Source organism: Pipistrellus hanaki (assembly GCF_964339955.1).
Source record: "Pipistrellus hanaki genome assembly, chromosome: 4".
NCBI lineage: Eukaryota > Metazoa > Chordata > Mammalia > Chiroptera > Vespertilionidae > Pipistrellus > Pipistrellus hanaki.
This window is the reverse complement of record NC_140506.1, coordinates 80,120,253-80,146,790: the sequence shown is the minus strand read 5'-3', so window position 1 is coordinate 80,146,790 and position 26,538 is coordinate 80,120,253. Positions and strand designations below refer to the sequence as shown.

The 26,538-nt window shown below is 48.7% G+C and overlaps 1 protein-coding gene across 1 annotated transcript in view; it reads left to right on the top strand.

Moving 5' to 3' along the window:
* The window catches only part of NOMO3 (NODAL modulator 3), a 54,593-nt gene extending 38,973 nt beyond the window's left edge, over window positions 1-15,620 (top strand). Inside the window, exons 20-31 of the mRNA XM_084881088.1 lie at window positions 16-98; window positions 1,258-1,417; window positions 1,514-1,640; window positions 3,394-3,507; window positions 4,379-4,506; window positions 5,351-5,492; window positions 8,409-8,492; window positions 9,614-9,724; window positions 11,514-11,615; window positions 13,096-13,215; window positions 14,483-14,575; window positions 14,980-15,620. Of these exons, the coding sequence (XP_084737214.1) occupies window positions 16-98; window positions 1,258-1,417; window positions 1,514-1,640; window positions 3,394-3,507; window positions 4,379-4,506; window positions 5,351-5,492; window positions 8,409-8,492; window positions 9,614-9,724; window positions 11,514-11,615; window positions 13,096-13,215; window positions 14,483-14,575; window positions 14,980-15,111 (1,396 nt within the window). The 3' untranslated portion in view covers window positions 15,112-15,620. The remainder of the gene's footprint in view (window positions 1-15; window positions 99-1,257; window positions 1,418-1,513; window positions 1,641-3,393; window positions 3,508-4,378; window positions 4,507-5,350; window positions 5,493-8,408; window positions 8,493-9,613; window positions 9,725-11,513; window positions 11,616-13,095; window positions 13,216-14,482; window positions 14,576-14,979) is intronic.
* The last annotated feature ends 10,918 nt before the right edge of the window (window positions 15,621-26,538 follow it).

Below are 26,538 nucleotides of genomic sequence, written 5' to 3'. Positions count from 1 at the left end.
CTTTTATTATTTCAGGTCTGGAGAGAAAATCACTGTCACACCCTCATCTAAAGAGCTGCTCTTCTATCCCCCTTCCATGGAAGCCACCGTCAGTGGAGGTAGATGTCACCTCAGTGAGCCAGTGACACACTTTTGTAGTCGTTTCTTTGCTGCGTTGGAACATTTATTCTGTGTTATTGTTACAGTGAGAGTGTCTTTGTAAGGCACATAGATGTTACTGTTTGATGAAGGAATGAGTGAATGAATGAAATCAGTAAGAGTAACTTCTGCTGTCGGAAAGGGGCGATCTTTTTGGAACAGGAGTTGGTTTTTCCTGACATTACCAGGTTGACAGCAGAGATCGGTGAAAAGCAGAATCATCAGTTGTGGAACATTAGTTGTCCTGTGTCTGAACTGTTCGTGCTGTTTAGGGCCCTTCTTTAATGGTAACTAGAGGCCCAGTGGATGACATTCCTGCACTGGGTGGGGGGGAGGGGGTTCCTCAGCCTGGCCTGTGCCCTCTCACAGTCCAGGACCCTGTGGGGAGCGGGCCTAAGCTGGCAGTCAGACATCTCCCAAGGGGTCCTTAGCACTGCTGACCACTGCACTCGCCAGCCAGGAGCCCAGCTTCTGGCTGAGTGGTGCTCTCCCTATGGGAGCGCACTGACCACCAGGGGCAGCTCCTGTGTTGAGCATCTGCTCCCTCGTGGTCAGCGCACATCATAGCAACCGGTCATTCCGCTGTTCGGTCGATTTGCATATTAGCCTTTTATTATGTTGGATTAGAAGTGATTGCTTACTGAGTATTTGCCTTTTGGCTACTGATAGTTTTTTTCTGAGATCATGGGTTCATTCAATACCGGGCATTTATGTGGCTTGTGTTTGGAAGTAGAGTGTTAAGAGCCCGTCTTCTGTGGTCCACTGTCTGGGGTGGCCCTCCGTGTTGGGTCCTCTGAGGTTGAGCAGCCTGGCTCTTACCTGCTGGAAAGGCATCTCTCCCTGGGGGGCTTGTGAGAATCGAGAGAGAGGAGTCGTGAAACCCCAGCCTGCCTTAGGATTACCTGTTAACATTGTTGGCAGTTAAATGAGGCCTTCCTGGGATGGAAAGAGGCTTGGGCCACTTTTCCTTATTGAAGTTTCTGGAACATTAAACAACCTCATTTGGAGGTTAGCTTCAAATACCTCAGTTTTAGGCCCTTCTTATTGGGAAGTCCCCACCAGAAGGCTCCTGTCCTCTGCAGCTCAGTGTTTTTCTTCTGTTTCCCTTTTCCGTTTTAGAAAGCTGCCCAGGGAAGCTGATCGAGATCCACGGGAAAGCAGGCTTATTCCTGGAAGGCCAGATCCACCCAGAGCTGGAAGGAGTCGAGATTGTCATCAGTGAAAAGGGGGCAAGTTCACCCCTCATCACAGTCTTTACCGACGACAAAGGTGCCTACAGGTGAGCCGGGATTAGGAAGCATTTGCTTGGGGCCAGCTGGGAGCCGGGATTTCCTGGGTGAGGCGAGGCCCTCCCTGCACTGCTCTCTTTCTTCAGTGTCGGGCCCCTGCACAGTGACTTGGAGTACACCGTGTCCTCACAGAAGGAGGGCTACGTCTTGACTGCGGTGGAAGGAACCATCGGAGATTTTAAAGCCTATGCCTTGGCAGGCGTAAGCTTTGAGGTAACGCTGTATGTTTTTTAAAAAGCAGTTTTATTGAGGTATAACTGACATACAATGCACTGCACGTAAAGTGTGTAATATGATATATAGCCAACATAGTCTCGACATAAGAACACACCCATGAAAACACGACCAAACACCCCCCAAAGTTTCCTTGTATCCCTTGGTAATCCATCACTCCCATCACACCGCACTGATCCGATCTGCTTCCTGTCGCTGTGAATTAGTTTGCAGCTTCTGGAGTTTTATACAAATGGAGTCATACAGGATGGCCTCTCTGCCTGGCTTTTGTCACTCAGCGTCATTTGGAGATCTGTGCCTTAAGCTTGTTTGCGTGCCTTTTGGGAAGTGTTCCAAGCTTCCCCCTCCACTGCTCTGTGTCAGGGGACACAGAGTGTCCCTGCTGCGGTGTTTGATGTCTTTCTTCTCTCCCTCCGTCCTTGTTGGGAGGAATGTGCCGTGAGATCTCCGAGGAGGGATATTTTCCACGTGGAGGACAAAGGAAGAGAACGGCAGATCATCTCACATAAGAAGTGAAGATTCTGTATTGCGGATTACATCTTAAACTAAATTGAAAGATATTCAAACTGGGTAGAAATATTTATACCATATATAATATCCCCAGTGTACAAGGAACTTCTTAAATTGATAAGAAACTCAATAGAGAGAACAAAGGATACCAAAAGGCAATTCACAGAAGTAATACAAGTGAATAATAAACAGAAAAAATGCTCAATTTTGGTAGGGACTGAGGAAATGCAAAGGAAGTTACCATTGAGATACTGGGTTTTGGGTTAGATTTACAATAATTAGGACCACATCCACGTTTTGAAGGTAAGTATTTTTTCATACATGGATGATTTATGGAGCATGCATGGCAACAGTCACTTTAGAGTGCAATTTGGTGGTCTCTTTCTGAATTTAAAGTCACATACCCAACAGTTCTACTCCTAGGACTGGATTATTCAGGAAAAGAGAAAAACCTAAGTGCACAAAGATAAGCATGTTTGGGGATCTTTAGATTGTCTCTCTTTCACACCACAAAGACCGTTTACTGACCTCCGCAGCTGAATGATATTCCATGGATAAGCAGTCAGGCAGATCTCTGGACTGATAGAAGAGGAAAGTCAGGGTACAAGGTTGAGGGCAGAAAGCATGAGTAGTGTGTGCAGTATGTAAGCATGCCTTTTTTTTTTTTTTTTTTTAAATCCTCCTGAGGATATTTTTTCCATTGATTTCTAGAGAAAATGGAAGAGAGGGGGAGAGAGCTGGAAGGGAGGAAGCAGGGGTTGGGGGAGAGAGAGAGAAAAACATCGATGTGAGAGAGGTGCATTGATTGGTTGCCTCCTGCACACCCTCCTCTGCTCCCTGCCACCGGACTGGGGAATCTGCAACCGAGGTATCAAATCCACGACCCTCCAGTCCATTGGCTGATGTTATAACCACTGAGCAAAAATCAGCTAGGGCAAGCATGCCATCTTTATCTCAACCCCTCCTCCCCCAGTAAACTTGCCAGTCTGTCAACAATAGCCAAATGTTTATAGGCTTTGTGTGGGCATCAAAATAGTCCCAGAGGAGTACACACCAAGCTATTAACATCAATTACCCCTCTGGACGAAGAACAGACATTCTGTTTCTCCAACAAATAACAACAAAAGAAAAACAACCCATAAGAATTGCCTCTTGACTAGTGAACTCTTGTCTGCATGGTTAATATGGGTTCACCTTGCTGTGGTTCCTTTCTCACCCCCAGATAAAAGCTGAAGATGACCAGCCCCTCCCTGGGGTGCTCCTGTCCCTCAGTGGAGGAGTGTTTCGTTCCAACCTTCTGACTCAGGACAATGGCATCCTGACTTTCTCAAACCTGGTAAGATGTCCTGTACTTTAGCGCCTGCTTGTCTTCTCCAGGAGGAAGCAGGGGCGCAGTGTGTGACTTACATATCGCTGGACAACGTGAGAACAACACCCGCGTGGAGTGTTTGAAGTTTCTCAGGGGAGCAAATGTAATTAGAGTATTGCTCGTATTAGAGTTTAACGCGGCTGATTCATGTTCCCTTCCGCACACACTTCTTGTTTTCTGGTCACCCAGCTGTCACAGAGACAATGTAATTAATGACCCTGGCCACGGCGATTTCTGTTTTAAGCGGCCCTTTGTTTTACCAAGGATCCCGCTGTTTATAATGCAGTCTTATTCAGCAGTTAGCTTGTGTTTCCTCTGCAAAGTGCACTCCCCATGCTGTGAAGGTAGCACCAATTTTTCTATCCAGATGTACCCTGAGCCCTTGGCTGGTGGGGACTTAGGAAGTGTGTGTGAATTGGCCATCTTGTCAGCCCTGGGAATGAAGTGATTGTTACAGGGGTGTCACAAGCAGGCAGTGAGGTGTATCCAAAAGGTCCTAAGCTGTGTGGTGATGCACACCCGGGTTCAGATCATCCCTCTGCTCCTTACTTGCTATGTCATCTTTGGCAGGTTACTTGACCTCTGAGCCCCAGTTTCTTCATTCCTAAAATTCAATGGACTGCTACCTCCGCAGTTACTGAAGGCACATGCTAGTGACAACTGCTGTTGTTAGAACTGTAATTGCCATTACCATAACTATTTGCGGTAGAGTTAGTGGTACCATTTCTGTCTGTCCAGGGAGCCGTGGGGCTCTTGTGGCATGGTTCCGGTCCATCATGACTTAGTCGCCCCCTTTTAAGCCCCGCCCAGAGGCTCAGTTGTGGTTGTCTTTTGGCAGAGCCCTGGCCAGTATTACTTCAAGCCCATGATGAAAGAATTCCGGTTTGAGCCATCCTCCCAAATGATTGAGGTGCAGGAAGGGCAGAACTTAAAGATCACCATCACCGGGTACCGCACGGCCTACAGGTGAGCAACCCCTGCCCACTTCCCTCTCGTCCAGGCCTGGCTGTGGGACCAGCCTCCACCTGCCGTCATCTGGACACTCATTCCAGCCATCACACGGATTTAATTTGGGAGCCAAGGGACATAGGATATGGGTCCAAGACTTTGATTGCCGCCCTTTCCTTCTAATATTTCAAACCAGTGGTTCAGCCACAAAGTTCCTGCTTTGAAATTGGCCTGTGAGAGCCTATCTAGGTGATTTAAATTTTTTAAAGGAAGAATGCGTTCACTTGAGTAAAACTTTAAAATGTTGAAAAGATTACACAGTGTAAAATTTCCATACTATTCTTGTCTCCCAGCTACCTCAGTTTTCCATTGTTTTTAAATACTTCCAGAGATGGTTTTATGCACATTCGTGTGTGTAAACAAACATATATATTTATATACACTTAAAAAAGCACTTGAAATCAACATTGATTAATCAGAAACAGTGGGTTGAGAAAAATGGGACCATTTTCAACAATGAAATAAAGAGAAAATTTACTTCCCTTTCATTGCATGCTTTGCTATTTAGAATAAATTCTAACAAAAATAAAATATAACGGGGTAAAATAAAGCTTAGCCTTTATAGCTTACACTTTTCCAGAGTGTCCCTTAAGATGTCTGACAAGAGATACCGATGGTATCCTGGCTGGATTGGCAGGTGACACAGTGAGATCGAAGGGCCTGTGGCCTTGGAGCACAATTCTCCAGTGAGCTGCTTTGCACTGTAAATTGTTGGTAAATGCAGGACACTTTACTTCAGATTCTTTGTGTGCTTCAAAAATCACAAGAACATCACGTTCCATGTCTTCTCTTGTCACTCTAGTTGCTATGGCACAGTTTCTTCTTTAAACGGAGAGCCGGAGCAGGGGGTTGCTGTGGAGGCGGTGGGACAGAGCGACTGCAGTATTTATGGGGAGGACACTGTGACGGATGAAGAGGGGAAGTTCAGATTACGTGGATTGTTGGTGAGACTTTGAGCATGTTTTTATTTTATTTTATTTTATTTTATTTTATTTTATTTTTTAATTAATCTTTATTGTTCATATTATTACAAAGGTTCCTCATTTCTTCCCCCCTCCACCAGGTTCCCACCTCACCCTCCGCCCCCTCCCCATCCCCCATTGTCCTCATCCATAGGTGCACAGTTTATGTTCAGTCTCTTCCTTCCTCCCTCTCCCCGATAGTAAATCCCTTTTCAGATAGTAAATCAGTTACTTAGCATTTTCTCATATCAATAATACCTCCACATGCCCAATGATACACTTCACACAAAAGACATTTCCAAATAGGTCAACCCGCCTCATCCAGGCCCCACCCAAAGCACTCACAGATCAACACCCCAGCGCTATACTAACTCAACACATCCAGATCTAAGCCTTCATCACTTGATTCAGCAGACCCTCAAGTTCCCGCAAAAGTTTCCAGCCATGTCTGAGAGGCAGCCGTGGGGCAGGGACAGGCGAGGAGCAAGCTGTTTCGGGCCTGGCTGCTCCGGGACTGGCCTCTGTTGCTCTGGTTCGTTCCACAACCAGCTGCTCCGAGTCTGGTCACTGCCGCTCCCGACATAGTTGCTCTGGACTTGGCTGCTGCTGCTCCGGGCCTGGCCGCACCCGACCTGGCTGCTCTGGGCCCGGCTGCTCTGGGCCCGGCCGCTCCTGGCCTGGCCGCTCCCGGCCTGGCAGCCGCTGCTCTGGGCCTGGCCGCACCAGACCCGGCTGTTCCAGGCCTGGCCGCTCCCAGCCTGGCAGCTGCTGCTCCAGGCCTGGCCGCTCCCAGCCTGGCAGCCGCTGCTCCAGGCCTGGCCGCACCAGACCTGGCTGCTCCGGGCCTGGCCGCTCCCAGCCTGGCAGCTGCTGCTCCGGGCCTGGCCGCACCAGACCCGGAGCAGCTGCTGCTCCGGGCCTGGCCGCACCAGACCCGGCTGCTCCGGGCCTGGCCTGAGCATGTTTTTATTTTTATTTATTTTTTATTTTTTTTATTTTTTTATTATGTTAAAGTGCATATATTTTCTGAGCATGTTTTATTAGGGGATTTTTCAGACAGTGTTTGGAGGTATCTTGTAGCACCCCCAAAATTGCTAGGATTGGGCCAGGCCAGAGGGCTGGGGAGGTGGGTATGGTTCTGGAATCCTCTCAGGTTTTTTCTTGACACATCTTACCTTTGTACTAGATAACATATTGGTTTGGGGTTTTATATCAAAATAAATTTGGAAACACATGGGTTTGGTATAGAATTGGGGGTTTTGCCTAGAATTGGGTGGTATGGCTTAGGCCACGGCTCTCAAATCAAAGGTCTGTGGGGCCAATAGAGAAGTGCAAATGGGTGTAGAGTAGGGAGTGGAGAGGACTGTGGGGAACTGGAGAGGGCATGGCCCATGCAAAGGGAGAAGCTACAGCCCAGCTCTAGCTCATTGTGGCCACGGGGAAGACAGACTGAGGGCAGCCACATAGTTTAAATTTTTAAAAGAGAAGTCAGAAATTCAGATTTCCATGTGCACACTCCTGATTTTTCTATGTAAACAATTAATTAAAAAAACAACACATCCATAACTTCTTTGTGTGAGCCAGACAACCACCTTACTTGGCCTTTTGGCTGCAAGGTAGCAACATTTGGTTAGAGCCACAGAGCGTGTGTGGGTTAGATGCCCACTGGACTGAGCCACTTGATATGGAGTTGGGTCTCCAGCCTTTCACATTCACAAACTGTATGTTTTTAACCCCAGAGATGGCCTCACGTGTCTCAGCAACAAACTACTGTTTGCCCAAATCACATGAGCTGAGATGAAAATCACTTTCCCAGTTTACTTAGATACATTGAGGCGGTGCTGTTTCCCCCAAAGACAAGAACACTCATGTCCAATGTCCAGGGTACCCCCATTCTCAGATATTGGGGTACCTGAAAGTCAGGTCGGAAGCCAGGGGAAAGATACCTATCTTTTTTTTTTTTTAAGTAAGGAAAAGGTGACTCTGAATTTTTTTTGACAATGGGTTCATTTGTGCTATTAAAGTCTTGCTTTTAAGCTAAAGTTACCTAGTTTGCAGCCTTCCTAGAAATTCTCATATGAACTTATATCTCTCTTGATCAGAATTTCCATTAACCCATGCAGCAGTGTCAAAAGCAAACAAAAAAACGTCATTTAATCAAGGCAATTTACTTCCATCTGTTGGAAAATTGCCATCATGTGCTGGCTTTCTTACACCAAACTATTGCTATCTGACAGAATTTTCTGAGTAAGTGTATACGCATCTTTCATGTGATCAGTGTCCAAAAAAAATAGTTTTTTTTGTTTTTGTTTTTTTAGAATGGTGACTTTTTGGTAAACATGTTATATGCCCATAAATGTAAGTAATAGAATAAGAAGCATAAAGAAAAAAAAAATTTAAAAAGGGAAAAACCTGAAATTCTACTTCCCAGAAATGGTACCGATGGTACACATTTGGTAGTGTCCTTCCAGGTGTCATTCTATGTACATAGACAAGCAGAAGGTAGGGGCGGACAGCAGGGAAGAAGAACTTTTATCAGACTGAGAGTGTATTATGTTGGCAGTTTTGAAATAAGAAACCACATTTAAGTTTTCTTGGGTAAAGAAACTGAATGGGGATTGAGGAATTGCAGAATGCCAGGTAAAAGTTTCTTCATCAGGATTGAAGAGAAAAAAAATCTTTATTTAGAATATTACAGATGTCTCCCGTTTTTCCCTTATTGCCCCCCTCCACCGGTTCCCGCCCCACCCCAGGCCTTCACCACACTCTTAGGGTGACAGGTGCAAATGGGAGCTGAAATGAGTGAGCAGGAAAGCTGCGGTCCTTAGAGCAGACTCAGATCAGGTTGCATGTGACGAGCCTCTTTCTGGAGAAGTGACAGCCTGTGTTTGTTTGCAGCCGGGATGTGTGTATCACGTGCAGCTCAAGGCAGAAGGCAATGATCACATTGAACGGGCCCTCCCCCACCACCGGGTAATTACGGTAAGCATCAAGGTCTTCAGCAGAATTCAGTGGTGTGATTGCTTCCCTGATCAAAACCCTGTCAGCGCTCCTCAGGCTGGCTGTCTCTCATTTGTTGCGGGGGTTGCGGGGGTGGGGGGGAGGGAGGACCTTCAAATCCTAATTAAGGGTCTTCTTGGAATAGCGTCATCTCCCCAAGCAGCATCTTGTGGGGATTTTAATGAGCAGCGTGGCTGTCACTCACCCAGAGAAGAAATCTGAACTGTTGTTTCCCCATTTCCCTGCAAGCTCTGATCATTATTCTGCAAGTTGAGGATCTTAAGGCACAAAGAACTTTCCAATCAAGGGCATGTGATAAAGAGAACACGGGCCTAATTGGTAGCAGGGCACCCGGTTTCCATACATTCAAATGACCTTGTTCTTCCATTTGGTGGGCAGTCTTTCTGATATTCCAGACAACGACTTCTTAGCTAATTGACGCCTAACGAGGCAGCCCTCCACAAAGTGGCTGGGGAGTCACTTGAAATGAAGCTTTTCTCCCACAAAATTTGCTAGACTAGAGGGCCTTAGTGTAAGGTGACCAGACGTCCTGCTTTTGGCGGGACAATCCCGCTTTTGAACAATTTGTCCCGCATCCCGTGGCGTTTTAAAACTCCTGATTTTTGGAAAGAATCTTTCCAAAAGAAACTTTACAGTTCTATATATTTCCTTGCCGTTGTGACTTAGGCCAGGATCATCAGCAGCTGTGTGGCCTGTGAGCTGGCAGGTATGAACAAGTCACATGTTGAGAGCACACACCCATCCAGAGGGGCTGCTGTGGCTCGGCTCTTGCCTATTGCTGCCAGGCAAGAATGTCTTCTTTTTCAGGAGAGACTAAAAAAGTCTAGCTTTTTTGTACATGAAATTTTTTAAAATGTTGGCAAGTAATTAAAACTTAGAAAACAAAGACTGCATTTGTCAAACAAAATGTGTCTGTGAGCCAAGGATAGCCCATCTACTTACTATCAGATTGTGACCTGGGACTTATGCTGCTTCTATGGCTTTTGTTATAGGAAGTGAAGTTTGTCATGAGACTTCACACAGCTAAAGCAGAAGTTTCTTTTCCAGTTTCCTCAATATCAGCATTCCTTATTTCTTTCTAGGTTGGCAATAATGACATCGAGGATATAAACATCATTGTTTTCCGGCAGATTAATCAGTTCGATTTAAGTGGAAATGTGATCACTTCCTCTGAGTATCTTTCTACATTATGGGTAAGACCAGCTTTTTTAAGGTGAAAATACCGTGTTCTCTTCAGCTTTGAGATGAGTAAGAACTGGGTCTGGGCCTCTCTGGTGCTAGCTTGAGCGTACTGAGGTGGAGATGCTGTGCTGAGGTTGAGATTTAAGAAACTTCGATCCGAGCATATATCTGGGAGAATGATTGCTGATAGCTGGAGAGAAATGTGTCTGGTTTCAGATAACCGTTTTACTAGCAGTATATATCTCTGGAAGTATTGTAGTAGGAGCCTAATGAATGATCAATATGATCTAGAGTCTGAAACAGAAATACAATTTTAAGGCAAAATGCTTCGTAACTATTTAAATCCTGTCCAGGGTGGAGATGGTGGGCGGTGGACTGGAACTCGGCTGTCTGGGCTGCCTCCTGTCACGGGTGGTTACTTACCTTGTCAGCTTGGGCAGCCACTTCATTCCCGTGGACCTTGGTTTTCTCCTCTGTAAAGCCAGGGAGGTAGACTCACTGACCTCTTAAGGTCTGGCCAAGTTCTAACAAAATGTGCTCTCTGTAATTAAGGAAGAGATGTTTATACAGTGCCCTGTGATCCCTTGAAAGATGTTAATGAATTGCCTCGCAGTGTATTTTTCAGAGACACTGTAATTTTGAATACAGTGAAGTATTAGACTTGAGTGAAAACGTGCATTTAGGTCCAGGGGTTGTAAGCATGTTTCCAGAGAGTGAGGGTAGGATGTGGGGCAGACTGGAGAGCTCATGGCCCTCCCAGGGAGCGAAGGTGCCTCTCCTCTGCTCACTCTGACTATCGCGCTGTTGGGAGTTCTGGCCCAGGGTTGACATCACTTCCCAGTTTCCCAGAGGAGCTGGAAGTTAGAGTTATTTGGAATCGCCTGATTTTTAAATATAGGCATGAATTCAAATTTACTTGAAACACTCCACAAAGCAGAAGAACATGTTCCGTTTTGGGTGTGACCTGCAGGCTTCCACTATTTCCTGTGACTTTTATGTTAGGAAATCTCCTCTTGACTTGTGTGTTACACAGAAAAATGTCAGCGTGGGCCCGGAAAGGGGTGCTCTGGAGTTCTCCTGCTGTGGGTACAGGGAGGAGCCCCCACAGACTTTAGCACCAGCCAGGACTGTACCTCCCTCTTCCCAGCCCCGTCACACATGGTGTGACAGGCAGCACAGCTGGGCTGGAGAGAAAGGAGAAACAAAGCACTGCATTGCTGGAAGCGGACAGAGTACCAAATGCAAAAATAGGAACGTGTTTCAAGTGTAAGATTACAGCATATGGAGAGCAGTGCCAGGGGGAGGGAGAGAGGAGCATGAGACCTCAGTGAGGTGGGGGAGTCCCAGGCTCCAGCATGTGTAGATTGTGTGACCTTAAGTGACGCAGGCTCTCCAAGTCTCCTTAGGGATCATAACGATGCCTGTTTAGTAGCCAGGATGGGTGACAATATATGTAAGGCACCTGTTGCATGCCTCGTATATTATAGATATGTTAGAAGCGATTCATTTTTTAGTATCAATACACTAGCTATTATAGCCATATTGAGTGTTCACATAAGTCATCAGAATCTGCTGTAAGTTTTACATGTCTTTGGATGCCATGTAACTGGAGTCTCCGATGACTGAGGAATTCATTACATATGGCCTGTTAAGCAGGGGAGGACGGATTCTCTTTCAAGTACCCATGTTTCCAAAGACCCTGTCCTCCCAGGAGATAAGCTGTCCTGAGGATGTCTCTAAAAGGAAAGGTTTATCGTGTCTCATTTCAAGAGCCCGCCCTGCTTTGTTACTGCTCTCCAGGTCAAGCTGTACAAAAGTGAAAACCTGGACAACCCGATCCAGACGGTTTCTCTCGGCCAGTCCCTCTTCTTCCACTTCCCGCCACTGCTCAGAGATGGCCAGGTAATGGCACGGCACCATTCTCGGTTCCGTCTTCGTTTTAATAATCCCACTCTTCAGTTTCAGGAAGCACAGACCTCTCATTTTCTCTCTGAATGCGCTCTGCAGAAATGGTTGATGTTTTCCTCTGAGTCAAAGGAGATTGGGCTCCGTAGTGATTATGTTTCTCAATTAGTGTTTTTCTGTTGACAAAAATAACACTTGTTCATGACAGGAGAGTTCGGGGGGGTGGAGCATCAGACATAACACCCTCATCCAGAAATAACCACTGTTAACGTGTTGCTGAATATCCTTTTGGTCTCTTTTTAATGTGTGTGCACATAGGTGTATAAGTTTAAATATACAGATACATTTATTTTAACAACTCAGAGCTGGGATTCTTATACATCACCTTGTCATCTGTGCTTTACAGTGAAGACTATGTCACAAGTCTTTCCTGTCATAAATCATTTATAACATGATTTGAATGGTTGTACAATAATCCATAGTATAAAAAATATCATAATTTATTTAACCAAGGCGCTAATGTTGGACATTCATTTATTGAATATAGCATGTTTATTATCAATTCTAACTGTACAGAGAGAACTTTCATAGTTGGCATGGTGGGAGAACCTTTGTGAAGAATTTGGTTCCTTTCTGGGGGTCTTAGCTTCAGGGTATCAGGAGTGAGCCTGTGGTGTGACATTTCCTCCCCTGGCCTTACACCACCTGCACAGGGTGATACACTGGCCTTCCTCAGCGTGGAATGGCTATGAAGTAATAGCATAGGTTGAGATGGAGTTTGGGGGTTCCCCTTCATTTCCCCGATGCCCTCCGGGATGGATACTTTAGGCAGCACAGCACTATGTGAACAGTGCTGGGTTCCATGGCTGCTTGGCCCTGTACTAGCTGAGTGACCCTGGGCAAGTCACAGTTAAGTTCTGCAGGCCTTGCTCTCCCCGTCTGTACAGTGGCGGTCATCGTGCCGATCATGTCCGTGTTTGCGAGCAGAGCAGGCTTTGACCTGGCGCACGGGGCTCAGCACGTAGGGCCGTGACCGTCACGGTACCTTTCCTGAGATGCGGTGTCCTTAACACATGCCAGCTAATGAGCCACCGAAGTGCTGTCCCTGAAAAGTCAGCCTCGTTTTGCATTGCAAACAGTCTTCCTCAGTTTGATCACGTCCCTCCCTCATTCAAATGGGCTCATAAGAAAGCCTTGTATATCATAAAGTCACATCCTCAGAGGGCCATTATTGTGGTTAAATGCACTCATAAAAAGTGCCACCGCCTTCGGAAGCTTTACGGCAGGCACGTCTCAGAGACACGTGGCTGTCACTGCTGGGATAACCCACTGAGGTTACCACCCTGAAGGTAGCGACCTTTGCTTGGATGTATAACCTTGGGGGTTTCCTTAAACACATGACAGCCATGCGTCAGGTTTTAGTTTTCGTTTGCTTTGCCCAGACTCCTCTATAAAATAACCTCTCCCTTGTGCACAGAACTACGTCGTGCTCCTGGACTCCACGCTCCCCAGGTCCCAGTACGACTACGCCTTGCCGCAGGTTTCGTTCACCGCAGTGGGCTACCACAAGCACATCACCTTGGTGTTTAACCCCACGGTAAGGGGGGCGGGCAGTGCTGTGGAACCCGTGGGGCTGGCGGGAGAAGGAAGATTCACACACCCTGCCCCAGGGATTGGGTGGAGGCAGGAATGCTGTTTAAAGGGCCCTCGGCATGGGGCCCCTCGAGCATCTCTGGGTTTCCCCACGTGCGTTTCTGCTTTTCCGAGCGCTGATGCCGGAGTCCCTCGAGGAGGGACTTGCAGTGAGGGGTGGAATCGTTTAGGTCAGGGGCTCAGCTGTGACTTTCGGGGAAGAAGGTCACCACTGCGCCACTGTTGTCACAATGGGTGGCATTGAGGCCCTCCCGGAGGCTCAATATACCTGGCCCGCCCACACTTCTAGAGCCAGCTGCCGGCTTGCAGGACATGTATAGAGGTCACCAGAGCATGTGACAAACACCACCAGATGTAGGGGTTGGGCACTGCAGGGTCATCCTGGAACCCGCCTTACTTGATAAGTTGCAAGAGAAGTAAGATAACAACAGCATATGTCAGGGGTCTTCAAACTGCGGCCCGCGGGCCACATGCGGCCCGCAGAGGAGTCTGATCCTGCCCGCCAGGTTTTTTGGGCAGTGAGCACAGCCGAGGTGTTACAGTAGGAATTAGTAGTTCATATAGTCTGGCCCTCCAGCTCTCTGAGGGACCGTGATCTGGCCCCCCACTTTAAAAAGTTTGAAGACCCGATGAAAGAAATTACTCAGTTTATCAGTCAGTTGCCATGTGTGGATCTTATTGGATCTTGTATCAAACAGACTGCTAAAGAGGATGGGCATGGTCTGTATTCTGATTGGCCCAGTGACGTTGAGGGTTCTATTGGAAGAAAGGGCGAATGGCCACTGGGATAGAAGTAGCAGCGGCTTCGTCTCCTCACTGGTACAACCTCTGGGACTGGCTTGTTCATCGCTGTGTGCCCAGCCTAGAGCAGTGGGTTCTCCGTACTTCTTGTGCGTGGCTGGGACTCAGCCATGGGGTGCCTGCTCTCACGGCCTTTGCTTCCTCGGTGTGGACAGTGGAAGTTCAGGGGTGAGGAACACCTTGTGATGGACGCTTTGTTCCTGAGTTTCAGAGAGCAAGGAATGAGTTCAGATAGTGGAGGGCGCATCTGCAAATGTCTGCGAGTTGCCTCTGTTTCTTACTTTGGATAATGGGAGTCTGGATCGTGTGGGATACCCGGGTGGATGGGGGTAGCCCCTTCAGAAGGCTGCTGGGTCACAGCTGCATAACAGCAGACGGCAGGTAAGTGGCAGGACTCTTGATGTTTGCAGAGGAAGCTGCCTGAGCAAGACATCGCCCAAGGTTCCTTCATCGCCCTGCCTCTGACGCTGCTCGTCCTGTTGGCTGGCTACAACCATGACAAGGTAGGAAATCCACAGACCTCCGGAAAGCGGATATATCAGTGAGCGGGGTCCCTCACAGCTGAATGTCCAATGTTACAGAAATGACAACATTTTAGGCTGAGAAGGGACCATAAAGGCCTCAAATCCAGCCCCGCAGTCCTCCTTTCAAGGCCATACATCTCTGTAACATCTCCCCCAATCCTTAAACCTGGACCACTTTGGGGCATGTGTTGCTCAGAGCGAGCCAGCTGTCTCTGCTGACCTCTGGGTACACAAGCCTGCCTTATTTTGAACGGAGGCTCCCCTCAGCATTAGCGCCTAGGGGATGGTGACGGCGTGGAAAAGGAGCTGTGCACACGCAGGGCTTCCGTGCCCACAGGGACAGGAGTCAGCTGGCACCCCTCACTCTCTCCCTCTCTTTTTAGCTCGTTCCCTTGCTGTTGCAGTTGACGACTCGCCTGCAGGGCGTCCGGGCTCTTGGCCAGACAGCCTCTGACAGTAGTGGCCCAGAAGATGCCAAGAGACAAACCAAGAAACAGAAGACAAGGTGGACGTGAAGAGGAGGAGGAGGAGGGGCAGTGAAGTCTCACTCAGGACAGGCCATGGCCAGGGGGCACCGCCCGCCACTGGCATGAAAGCGTGCGTTTGACTAACTTCAGAGAATGTGTCCTTGGCCCTGTGTACCTGTCAGCGTAGCTGCCTGTACCTGTCTTCTCCCCCACCCCGTCCGGCCCCGCGGTGCAATGCAATGAATGGACCCTCCTGTCACTCTGCTGAGCACAATTTATTTTCTGAGTTGAAGATAATTTATTATTATTATTTTTGTCAAAGGTATTTAAGCTGTGCTGGTGGTGTGAGAATGTAATTCTTAATCTTCAGCATTCGTTTGTGAGAAGAATGCCAGGAAACATGGTTTTGGCTCCTCGTGAAGGTACCCGTTGGAGTTGCCTTTTCCTTTAATGTCCCTGTGTGCCAAGGTCCCTGCTGGGACCTGCACGTGTGTCTACTGCTAGGAGGGTATGTTTAGGAGGCAGAATCAATAAAATTGCCCGTTCATTGTGTCGTAGCTCGCTCGTCTCAGAGGTGTTTCTTAGATGACATTGGCATAAATTAAGATGCCTGGAGGGGCATGTGGGTCCTCAGTGAAGGGCCGGGGCAAGAAAACCCCCAACAAAGGCGAGATGGTCCCCAGCAGCTGTCGTTTGGCTTCTGCGGAGGGAACATAGGGGAGGGTGGGGCTTGAGGCAAAGGGCAGCACACGCACCCTGTCTGAAGGAGCCAGTTTCCCTAGCTCACAGGGACTGCAGGAATCTGTGCTCATGTTTCTAGGGAAGCCAGAAAGAGCATTTAATGTAAAACCTTCCACGTTTTAAATATTAGCAACAAGTTAAAGTTTTAAAAAGACCACATACGTTTCTCCAATCAAAATGCATATGAAGGATGGGTGAGGATTAAAGGTTGCTGTTTGCCTAAAGGATCCACAGGAATTCATAGCATTTGAACAACATTAATTCAGTGTTTATAGGAATTGAATTAATCTAAGTTGTATTGAAGAAGGGGACACATCCGTTGAACATTTATTGAATACCACACGTGAGAAGCACTGGGGATATAAAGATGAGCAGAGTAGATGGCACTATGAATGGAGTTGGAAGAGCAGGCTATGAAGTCTGCGTAGTTCCTTATAGCCCCGTGCTCAGCAGGTAGTGAGCATTCACATGAGTGAGTGAATGCCTGGGTGAATGAGTGATGGGGGAGAGGGGGCCTGTCTCCATAGACCCATCATTGGGTGGAAGACCAGCCAGCAAGTGGGCAAGGACAGCGCAGAGAGCTGAGGGCCTCTCTGTGGCCGTGGGGGCAACCCGCAGAGGTCTGATCCTGCCTGAGGCTTGGGGAAGCCTCTGAGATGGGATGTTTGGCCAAATCTGGAAGGATACAGAAAGGAGAGAGGAGATCCTAGGCAGAAGGTCTTGTGGATGTAACTGCCAAAGCAGAAGGTCAGCGTGAGGCTTTCCTGGCTCCCGGCCACCTGAGGAGATGCTGTGTTTCCAACTACTGTAGCGGCCCTTAGACTGACTGGTTTGCTTTTTGAGCCCGGAGGGAAGTGACCTCTTAGAGGTCGACAGACGAGATACATAATCCATTTCTTGGAGTGTTTTCTTACTGTTATTCCGAGTGGACACCCTGTAACATCCCTCTTAAATGTTAATGGGGCTTTTTATTGACACCGAGTAAAGGTTAAGAGCTTGTGAAAGATACAACGAAATGTCAATATATTCCACCCAGTTCCCGAGGCCGCCATTAAGTGGCAGTCTTCGCCCACCGCTGGCTGCAGGTCACCTCTGGTGTCTGTGGGACCGCTGAAGGGCTCTCTTCCTGGAAGAAGCTGATGCGTTTCTCAGGCCATTTGGAAGTCGTCTGTGATTTTCTTCGCTTCCTGATCCCCCTGTGAGGTGTAAGTGCTAATGTTGTTACAGGGTTTTGAATGGGGCAGAAGTTCTGTGAGACAGATTTTTTTTCCCCCTGAGAAATGTTTAAAAATGTCTAAAATGCTAAGCTCTTGGAGAACTTCATTGCTTACATAATTTTTGCTCATTGAAATGTCCCTGAAACCTCAATGAGGACATTCCAATGACCTTTAGGAAAGTGTCATTCTAAGGTGCTGCCTTCACCACAGTATTCCTCTCTTGTTTTAGATTTTCTCAATCAAACAGCAGGGATTATTGCAAGTGGGGGCATGGGAAGGGCTAAAAGTGGGCAAGAGGTTTTGCGTGTGTGTGTGTGTGTGTGTGTGTAGGTGGGGAGGGGCCAGAGGCTGCAAAAGAAGGGCTGAGGGAAGAGGCCATGTTTGTGCTTTAAGTCTAATGGTGTAATTGTGAGGAGAGAAGATTCATGGAATCAGGTGAAAGTGAATGATTGCCCTCCTGAGGTAAGAGCACCCTTAGGAACATGCCTGAGTGGTTGTCATGTGCCAGGCCCCATGCTGAGCCCATTCATGCATCTGTTGGATCTTCATGACTTTATGATGTGCATGTCCTTCCAGTCCTATTGTGTAAAGGAGGAAACAGACTGGAAGCTCTTGCAGCTACTTGAGTGGCAGAGCTGGGAGTTGAACCCAGAGACTGTGCAGTTAGTTACATGTCAGGTTTCTGGGGATCATTCAGGGATCTAGTGAATTAATGTCATGTGGGCAGGAGCTGTACTAAAGTTAGTAAAGGCACTGGGACATGGTGTGATGGAGGCTTCGGTCTTGGGGAAAGGTTAGATACCAGACAACGTTTTCGTTTTTCTAGCAGCATTGTTTCTGGAACCAAAGAGCTAGGTGACTGAACACTGAAATCCGGTTCCTTCCTAGGCAGGATTCCCTTTCCTTAACAGCTGGGGCGACTAAAGAGCAGAGCTGGGAAGGATTTGGGAGACAAGGTTTGCATGATTGCATTCGTCTTAGTGTAGGCGAGTGTCCACTAGGGTTGAGAGCTGTGTCTTGGTCATCTATGTTTCCAGTCCCTGGTGCGTGGTGGGAGCTTCGGACAGGGGGCCAGCCTCCAGACGGTGTCCAGTGATCCACAGTGTGTGTGGTCCCTTCCCACAGTGAAGCAGGGCTGGCCCTCTGACCCAGGGACTATGGCAGAAGCGAGTGACAGTGTGTGAGAGCAGGCCCAGAGGCCCGTGGAGAGGAGTTGAGGCCAGTGGCCAACAGCCAGTCTGGCCTGCAGGCCACATGCGCAAGGAGGCCCCTTGGAGGTGGACCCTCCAGCTCCACTCAAGCCCTTGGTGACTGCAGCCCCCCGCTGCCTTCAGACGCCACCAATTTAGACACCCCAAGCAAGTACCGCTCATACTGCCCAGCTGAGCTCTTCCCAAATCCCTGACCCGAGGACTTTGTGAATATGATATGTGACTGTGTTAGGCCTCTAAGTTTGGGAGTGACTTGTTACATAATGTTAGGTAACTGGAACAGGACTCCATAAATGTCTGTTACACGAGTGGGCAGGCACTGAGATTATCCGAAAAGAGGTGCCTTTCTACTTGCGTATTAGCCAAGGTCTTTGGGTTTCAGGTAATAGAAACCCAACCCCATCCAGGGTAAGCACAATGGGGCACGTCTCTGACCACACGACTGGGAGATGCAGGACCGCCTGGCTGTGTGCAGGGCTGGATCCGGAGTCTCCCAGTTTCCCGGCTCTGCTTCCCTTTGTGTGCTGACCTTGTTCTTTCCTCCCTCCAGGCTCTGTGCCAGCTCTCGGGGATCGGGCCCTTTGCTGGAAACTGACAGGCATTTTAAGCAGGTCCAGCGCTGTTTGCTCAGCCGCTGGTCTGCCTGGGGCAGGGGCAGGGCAGGGGCAGATGCTGGGCGCACATTCACAGACGTGGAGACAATGACAATGCACTGTGAGCGCAGTTCGGGTAAAGCGGCTTTTGGCATCTGCTGCTTCTGTGGACGATGTCACCCGGCAGCTTTGGGCTGCACCTCGTCTTGGTTTGCAGGCTCCACAGAAAGAGAACTTCCATCTCGTAGCACCGTGTCAGTCCTGGGGCAGGTGATGGGCAAACTGCAGAGTCATTGGGGCCTGGCTAGACCTGAGCCACACCGATGTCCGTGCATGGGTAGTTCCTGTGACCAGGACGCTGCGTTATTCAGAGGAACAAGGGACCCTGGGTGTGCGAAACGAACAGAAGTCATTTGCTTCCTACCAAGCTGACAAGGCCTGGTCCAGGTCACCTTTCCATTAGCAAAATGACCATGATCTTGTGACGAGCCTAGAGGAGGGGAGAGACGAATCTTCCTGTGGGCCTGCTGTGTACGAGGACCAGAGGCCCTCTCCTGACCCTGGCCCTGGCCCTTGGTGGAGTGGAGGTCGGTGTGACATGAACTTCGTCTTGCCCCTTTCTCAGTGGGAGTGGGTGTTTGTGTTTCATGATACAATGGTGGGATCGTGGTTGGATCAGGAATATTATAACTACACCCTTTGCCTGGGGTTGCTTCAAATGCCGCCGTTTTATACATCCTTTCAGATGTGTGAATTTTTTCAATGTCCCACCAGGTGAATGAAATAGCAGCCCATCTTGCAGTTGCTCTTTGGAATGTTAAGATTCTGTAAAATAGATGAACACAATGGAACAAGTGGTCACAAATCTGTGCGGAATCCATGCCCCCAGAGACTGAACGCAGCCCCTCCCTGTCTGGTCTCTGCAGGGAAGGCGTGAGGCTGGGGAGGGGATGGGAGCTGACAGCTGCTGCATTTTCATTCTGTGACCGCTCCCCAAGCCGAGAGGAGAGGTGGCTGACACCGCTAAGCGATCACACTTGGGACAGGTTTCTTGCTTCATTTTCCTGGGTCGGGGTAGGCAGGAATATTAGGAAGAACACTTTGCTGCCAACTAAGAAGGCTTCATTCCTCACAGTTTCAAGACGGCCTCACTGAGATGATTGCTACTCAGTTATGATGGCAAAGAACTGTTCACGTAGGAAGATGGGGTCCAAGACTTACCTTGGTTGAGTGCAGGGGTTAGCAAACTGTGGCCCTCGGGCCACATCTGGTCTGCCAGCTGTGTTTGTGAGTGAAGTGTGTGAACCAGCCATCAATTACAGGCTGCCCAAGCCTGTTTTCGCCCTGCAGTGGCAGAGGTGGGGAGCCTTCTGGCCCTTTCTAGGAAAGGTGTGCAGACCACTAATCTAGTGGGTATTTTGTAAGGTTTGATCTTTTGGGAGGAAGTCGTTATTCATGCAACAGCTATTAAGCATCTAGCTCATACCAGGCACTGCTCTGGGTACTGGGGGTTCGGTGGTGAGAACATTCGAGCAGACCTCAGCTCTCCTGAGGTGTGATGATGGAGGAGAGGGGCAGTGAGCAAGCCAATGGGTAAGTGTTTCAAAACGAAAACCAGAGCTGATCCATGTAGTAGAGGGTGATTGGCATGAGGGAAGGCCACTCTGAGGAGGTGACATTTGAGCTGAGATCTGAGGAAGAAATTCACTTTGTGTCTGAGGAACTGCAAAGAGGCCAAGTCCTGGGCTCAATCTGCAGAGGACAGGTGGGAGGAGGGCCTGCCAAAGAGACCACGAGGGTGTGGCCTGTGAGGTGGGGAGATGTAGGAATGAGTGGAGTAATTGCAACAGAGATTTTGGGGCACACAAAGTGTTTACTATCTCTCTGGGCCTTGACAGAAAAAGTTTGCCACCCCTGGATAGGGAATACAAATCCTGTCATTATCCTTAGCAGGAAGGGCTAGGAATCCCATCTTGGGATAAGTCCATCTTTTGATAACAGAGCACACAGCTCACTTCTTGGGGACTGAAATGGATTGTTATTTTACTTTATTTTATTGATTTGATTTGATTTGAGAGAGAGGAAGAAGGGAGAGAGAAAGAAACATTAGTATGTTGTTCCTCCCATTCATGCATTCATCGGTTGATTGTTGTATGTGCCCTGACAGGGAATCAAACCCACACCTTGGTTGCAAGATGACGCTCTCACCAACTGAGCTACCCAGCCAAGGCTGGATTATTATTATTTTTTTTAGAAAATGATGGAGTGGCAGCCTGCGGACTGAAAGATCCCAGGTTCAATTCCAGTCAAGGGCATGTACATTGGTTGCAGGCACATCCCCGGTGGGGGGTTTGCAGGAGGCAGCTGGTCGATGTTTCTACCTCTCTATCCCTCTTCCTTCTTCTCTATAAAAAAAAAATCAATAAAATATATTTTTTAAAAAAGAAAATGAATCTTGACTTTTTAAAAAAGATTTTAAAATTGATTTTTAGAGAGGAAGAAAGACGGAGAGAGAAACATGGTTGTGAGAATGAAACATCAGTCTGCTGCCTCCAGCACCTCTCCTCAACTGGGGATAAGCCCACAACCCGGGCATGTGCCCTGACCAGGAGAAGCAAACCAGCAGCCACCTTTCGGTGCTCAGGATGATGCCCAAACAACTGAGCCACACGATCAGAGCAGGCTCATTAATTTTGAATGTTTATGACCTCCTGGCTTCAGTTGATTCCCTTTTATTTCTCCGGCCTCTTGTATGGAGGGAAGGGACTACAGGTCTCCCCTGGCTCTCCAAGGCTTCAGAGCACTTTGAGTCTACAAAATGTACGTTTCTCTGAAAAGAATGTCTCCGACATGACAGGAGATCACACCTTGCTTGTTTCCTGTCCCTTTCATTCCCTCTGAACACGATAAAACCATGATCCCAGCAGCACGAGGGACTCTCATGTCTCTTGGAAGTGGGGCTTCTTTAGTTTGCATTCTTTTTAAATTTCTACCAAGCCCGTGAGGCAGAGTGGGACATTTGTATTGGCTTTGGAGATGGACAGGTCTGAGTGCAAGTCCTGCCCCTGTTAGTTATTGACTCTGGGGAGCTGCCTGATGTCTCTGAGCCCCAGGCGGTTCTGCATTAAAATGGGGATGGCAGGGGCATTGCAGACCGTTGTGAGGGTCCTGTGAGGTGATGGTCCCGCTGCAACAGCTGCAGGGTGCCAGTCCTGGTATCACCCCTTGGCAGAGGTGGGGTTGGCATTCAGCGGATACTCACTAGTGTGGCTCTGCCTGTGTTTTACAGCCAGTCGGGGGGCTGGCCACAGTGTCACTGATTGGTCAGGGCCATGCCATGACAGATGTTCAGCAATTTGAAAGCCATCCCTGGGTAGACATGAATTTTTGCTTCCTTTCGGGACCTCAGGCTATTACAGGGGTTTACCCTGGTGCAGACACTGTTGGCATCCTACCTAGGTCTCTTGTAGCTGGCCAGTGCACCTGCTGGCTGCTGTGAGTGCCGGCTGCTAAGAGCTCACAGCTGTCCCTTCTCTGGAGACACGCCCTTTCCCGGAAGGGATGCTGTGGCCTGATGACTGACTGATTCGCAGTAGGAATCGCTGCCCCTGTCTTTCAATGCTGCAGTACGTACTACAGAGCTACCAGGGATCAGGCTGAGGCTAGAATCAGAGACCACGTTCTCCTCAGCTCTTTCCTCTTCTGCTTCCCGTGGCCCTCACATCCCTGCTCCTGGAAGCCGGCCCTTAAAAATCCACAGGCACCCAAGTCCCTGTCTGGCTCTGCTTCTTGCCATCAGTGTCCAGCTGTTTCAGGTCCAGGTCTGTCTTCGATCACCACAACAGTGTTTAATCCTTAGGGACCCAGTGAGGAAGGGTCAGGGGGCCATCCTCATGGAGCTGGTTTGGTGGGGGTAGCAGGCAGGCAGGGACCCTGTGAGAGATGCAACTCGGTCTTGGGAAATATTTTTATCCCCCTGACACATGCAAAATAATGTGGGATAAAACTACGGTTTCATCCAAGCCACACTGTGGCCCGTTGGTCTGTTGTGTATTAGCAGGGGCTGGGTTTGGAAGGAGTGATTGTGCGGGTGTGTTGTGTGACTACAACTCTGTGCATACATTTTCTGTGTGTGTTTGTGTGTGTGTGTGTGAGAGAGAGAGAGAGAGAGAGAGAGAGAGAGAGAGAGAGAGAGAGATTGAGTCTGTGAGCCCTCCTTCTAGCTTGGTGCCCCTGCCTGGATGGCCCTGCTCACCTGCTGCTCTGAGCCCGTGCATGGTGGCCAGATGGCTAAGGAGGAGGACACTGGGTTGCCTTGTTTACTGGGACTTTGGACCATCCCCTCCATATTGGGCTTCTTGGCCTCTTGGGCATGACTTAGCCTCTGCTGGCATTGAGGGCCTGCCAGGGATGCCATCTGGTCTGGGAACTGTTCTCAGCCTGGGCACAGCCCACTAATGACTGCCTGCTCTTCTGTCCAGGAAAATAGCCCAGGCTGACCTGTGCGGGCACCAGGGATGGGGCCATGTCTTGGGAAAGGCTGCCTTGGGTTCTTCCTGGTTGGGGGCCTGGTCCTGCCACTTAGGTACAGAGAACTTGGGTTAGTTACTGCCCACTGGCTCTATCTTAAGCCAGTTTAGTGAGTGCCGCCTGGTTTCTCCTTGGGCAGTGGTCGGCAAACTCATTAGTTAACAGTCAAATATCAATAGTACAACGATCGAACTTTCTTTTGAGAGCCAAATTTTTTAAACTTAAACTTCTTCTAACACCACTTCTTCTAAATAGACTTGCCCAGGCTGTGGTATTTTGTGGAAGCGCCACACTCAAGGGGCCAAAGAGCCGCAGGTGGTTCGCGAGCCGCATTTTGCTGACCATGGTCCTCGGGTTTGCCCTGGCTTGACCCCCTCTGCCTGGGTGATGATTTCAGACAAAGACATTAATGTTTGGAGGGTGTTGTATTAGTCAATACTCTTGTTTGCAAGAGTTAGAAACCCAGCTCGTGAGCTAGCTTAGGCAAATGTCTCCAGAATCCAGGGACGGACAGGATGCAAATGGCTTCAGGAACACGTGGAACCATGGACCAAGCTCTGTCTTCATCTTAGGTACAATGCTAAGGACTTTATAGTAATTTTCTCACTTGATTTTCAAAATAAACTGATGAGGAAACTGAGGGGATTGGGTTTGGAAGGACTGATTGTGCAGGTGTGATGTGTGACTACAACTCGGAGCAGTGAGTGCCAAGGTCACGCAGTAAGTGATGTTGCTGGGATTTGAACTTGTCTTTCTGATTTTAACTGTTAACCACCAGGCATTATATCAGGGTATCAGTTAGGGTCAGCTGAACTGCTGTAACAAAACTGCGTTCAAGCGATGCAGCTAAGAGGTGACAAGGTCAGGATTTGACCTTAGTCTATCTGGCCCTGGTGACCCCCATCACAGTTATGATACCACACCACCCTCCCAGCTCTGAGGAGGACTCTAACTCAGTGCACCCTGCATCTGATGCTCTGCGTTCTCTCCACGATGCCTGCCAGGTGGTGTGTGTGTGTGTGTGTAGAGTGTCCGCAGGAATGGTCCCAGCAAAGGGCCTCTCCAAGTCTCCCCTTCTTTCGTGGGAAACTTTGGGTGTTACACTGTATAGATTAAGAGTTATGAGAGTGCATTTTGGGGCCAGGCAGCCTGAGCCCCTCCACTTACTGGCGGTGTAAGCTTGGGCATGTAGCTCAGAACCTTAATTTCCTCAACCATAAACCAGGGTCAGCAGAGAGTCCCTTCCCTGGGTGTTGGGGGCTGGTTCACAAAATTCCCAGCGGCTCTGGGTACTAAAAGGTCTCCTGTTGCTTTCTTCACATCTTCACAGCTTACAGCTCCACTTCGCTAATTTGTACTTCTAAAGGATGTTTTGTCTGACCTCTGAACATTTCTGTTTTGATCCATTAGGTGTTCTTTTTTTAAATTGTTAACTTTGTTCAGCTTTACTTCCAGGTGGGAGTGGGGGAGTCCTTCTCCCTCAAGAGGGTTGGAGCTGGTCCAGAGAGGAGCCTGGTCTTTAGTTCAACATGACATGTATGGCCACCACCTCCTCTCCTCACCCCCCCTTCCCGCCCCAGCATGCTGGCAGGCACCTAGGGGCTGAATGAATGAAGTGTAAGAGCCTCCATTCACTGTGAACTCCCATGGCCGCCCTTGCAAACTCTGTGACCATTGTACTCTGTCCCTCCCCAGGACCTTATCTGGTGCCCGGCACACAGTAGGTGCTCAGTAAATGTAAGCTGAACTGTTCGAACTACATTCACATTTACACTTAGGAGAAGCTGGTCTGTTTGTGATCTTTCCTCAATTCAGTGTTGCTGAAGTTTGGTTTGGGGACCAGCAACCAGGACGGCTCAGTACAAAATGGAAATGCAGGATCCCTTGCTAAAAAATAGCTAAGAACTTAGAGATGATAATAGCAGAGTATTAAAGCAAGCCTGTTTTTTTGTTTTGTTTTGTTTTGAGCTCAGAGCACTGTGCAGTTGCACAGTTTGTACACCCATCAGGCTGCTAGCATCAGCACCACCTGAGAAATGCAGACTCTCAGGCCCTGCCCTGAGGGGGTATCTCTGGGGGTGGGACCCAGGAAGCTTCCCAGTGATTCTCATGCAGAGAAGTGGGCTCTGTCTTACTCTTACAGCCGGGGGAAGTCACGGAGCCCTGATGGAGACAGAATCCTGCACACGATGCTTCATTGGTCTGACCCAGGCCAGCATTTATCATGGAACAGTCTCCCTTTTGGTGGGTGGCTTTGACAAAAGGAGCTGGTGCTTAAGTTGGTCTGGGACCGGGCACTTCATCTGCTCCATGTGTCTGATCCAGCGGCTTGCTCATTCTTCAAGTGCCTTCCTCCGGCACCCAGTCCATCCATCGCCTTGGACGCAGTGAAATGACTTCTCCCTAGCAGGCAGTTGGCTGTTTGGATCCTATGAGGGCCTGGTGATGTGGGCCTCTTCGAAGGCTGATCGGCTGTTGGGGAAGTGGTGAGCTCCCTGTCACGGGAGCTGTGCAAGTAGAGGCTGGATGATCCCTGGGCGGGGATGCTATCAGGAGGAGCCCAGCATTCAATGTGGGGTCAGAATGGATGAGGTTGAAGCTCCCTCTCAATATTAATAGCTCTGTCCCTCTCAATATTAGCACCAGCTTCCTTTCTCTTCCCCAATGCTTGTTTATCACCACTGTCTTTGCACCGCCCCTGGGCTGAGAGTAAAGATGAACAATACCCACCATGGGCCGTACTTATCACATTGATAAGTACCCGAAGTGTCCTGTCCATAATGAAGTAGATGCTTTTGCTGCCCTGTCCACATCCCTCTGGCTCAGTGGTGTGCTGGAATCAGCTAGTACCAGCTCAAGAGCCAGTTGTTATTTTCAGAATTCTGCAAAAATTTTCAGGAAACTTGCAAGCCAGTTAACATTATGTTGATAGCTTGATATTGTTCATGATGGCAGTATTTGCACCATGGAATCTGCAAACATTACAAATCAAGGCCCCTCCTTCCCTCCCTCCCTCCTTCCCTTCCTTCCTTTTCTTTCTCCCCAAACTGGAAAGCCAGTTGTTAAACATTTTCAACCACACCACTGCTTTAGTTTAACAATATCAATAAGTGTTGGCCAAATTCCAGCTGCTGGTATATCTCCCGCTCCTTGTCTGAAGGATTTCGTCAACGTTGTGCAATG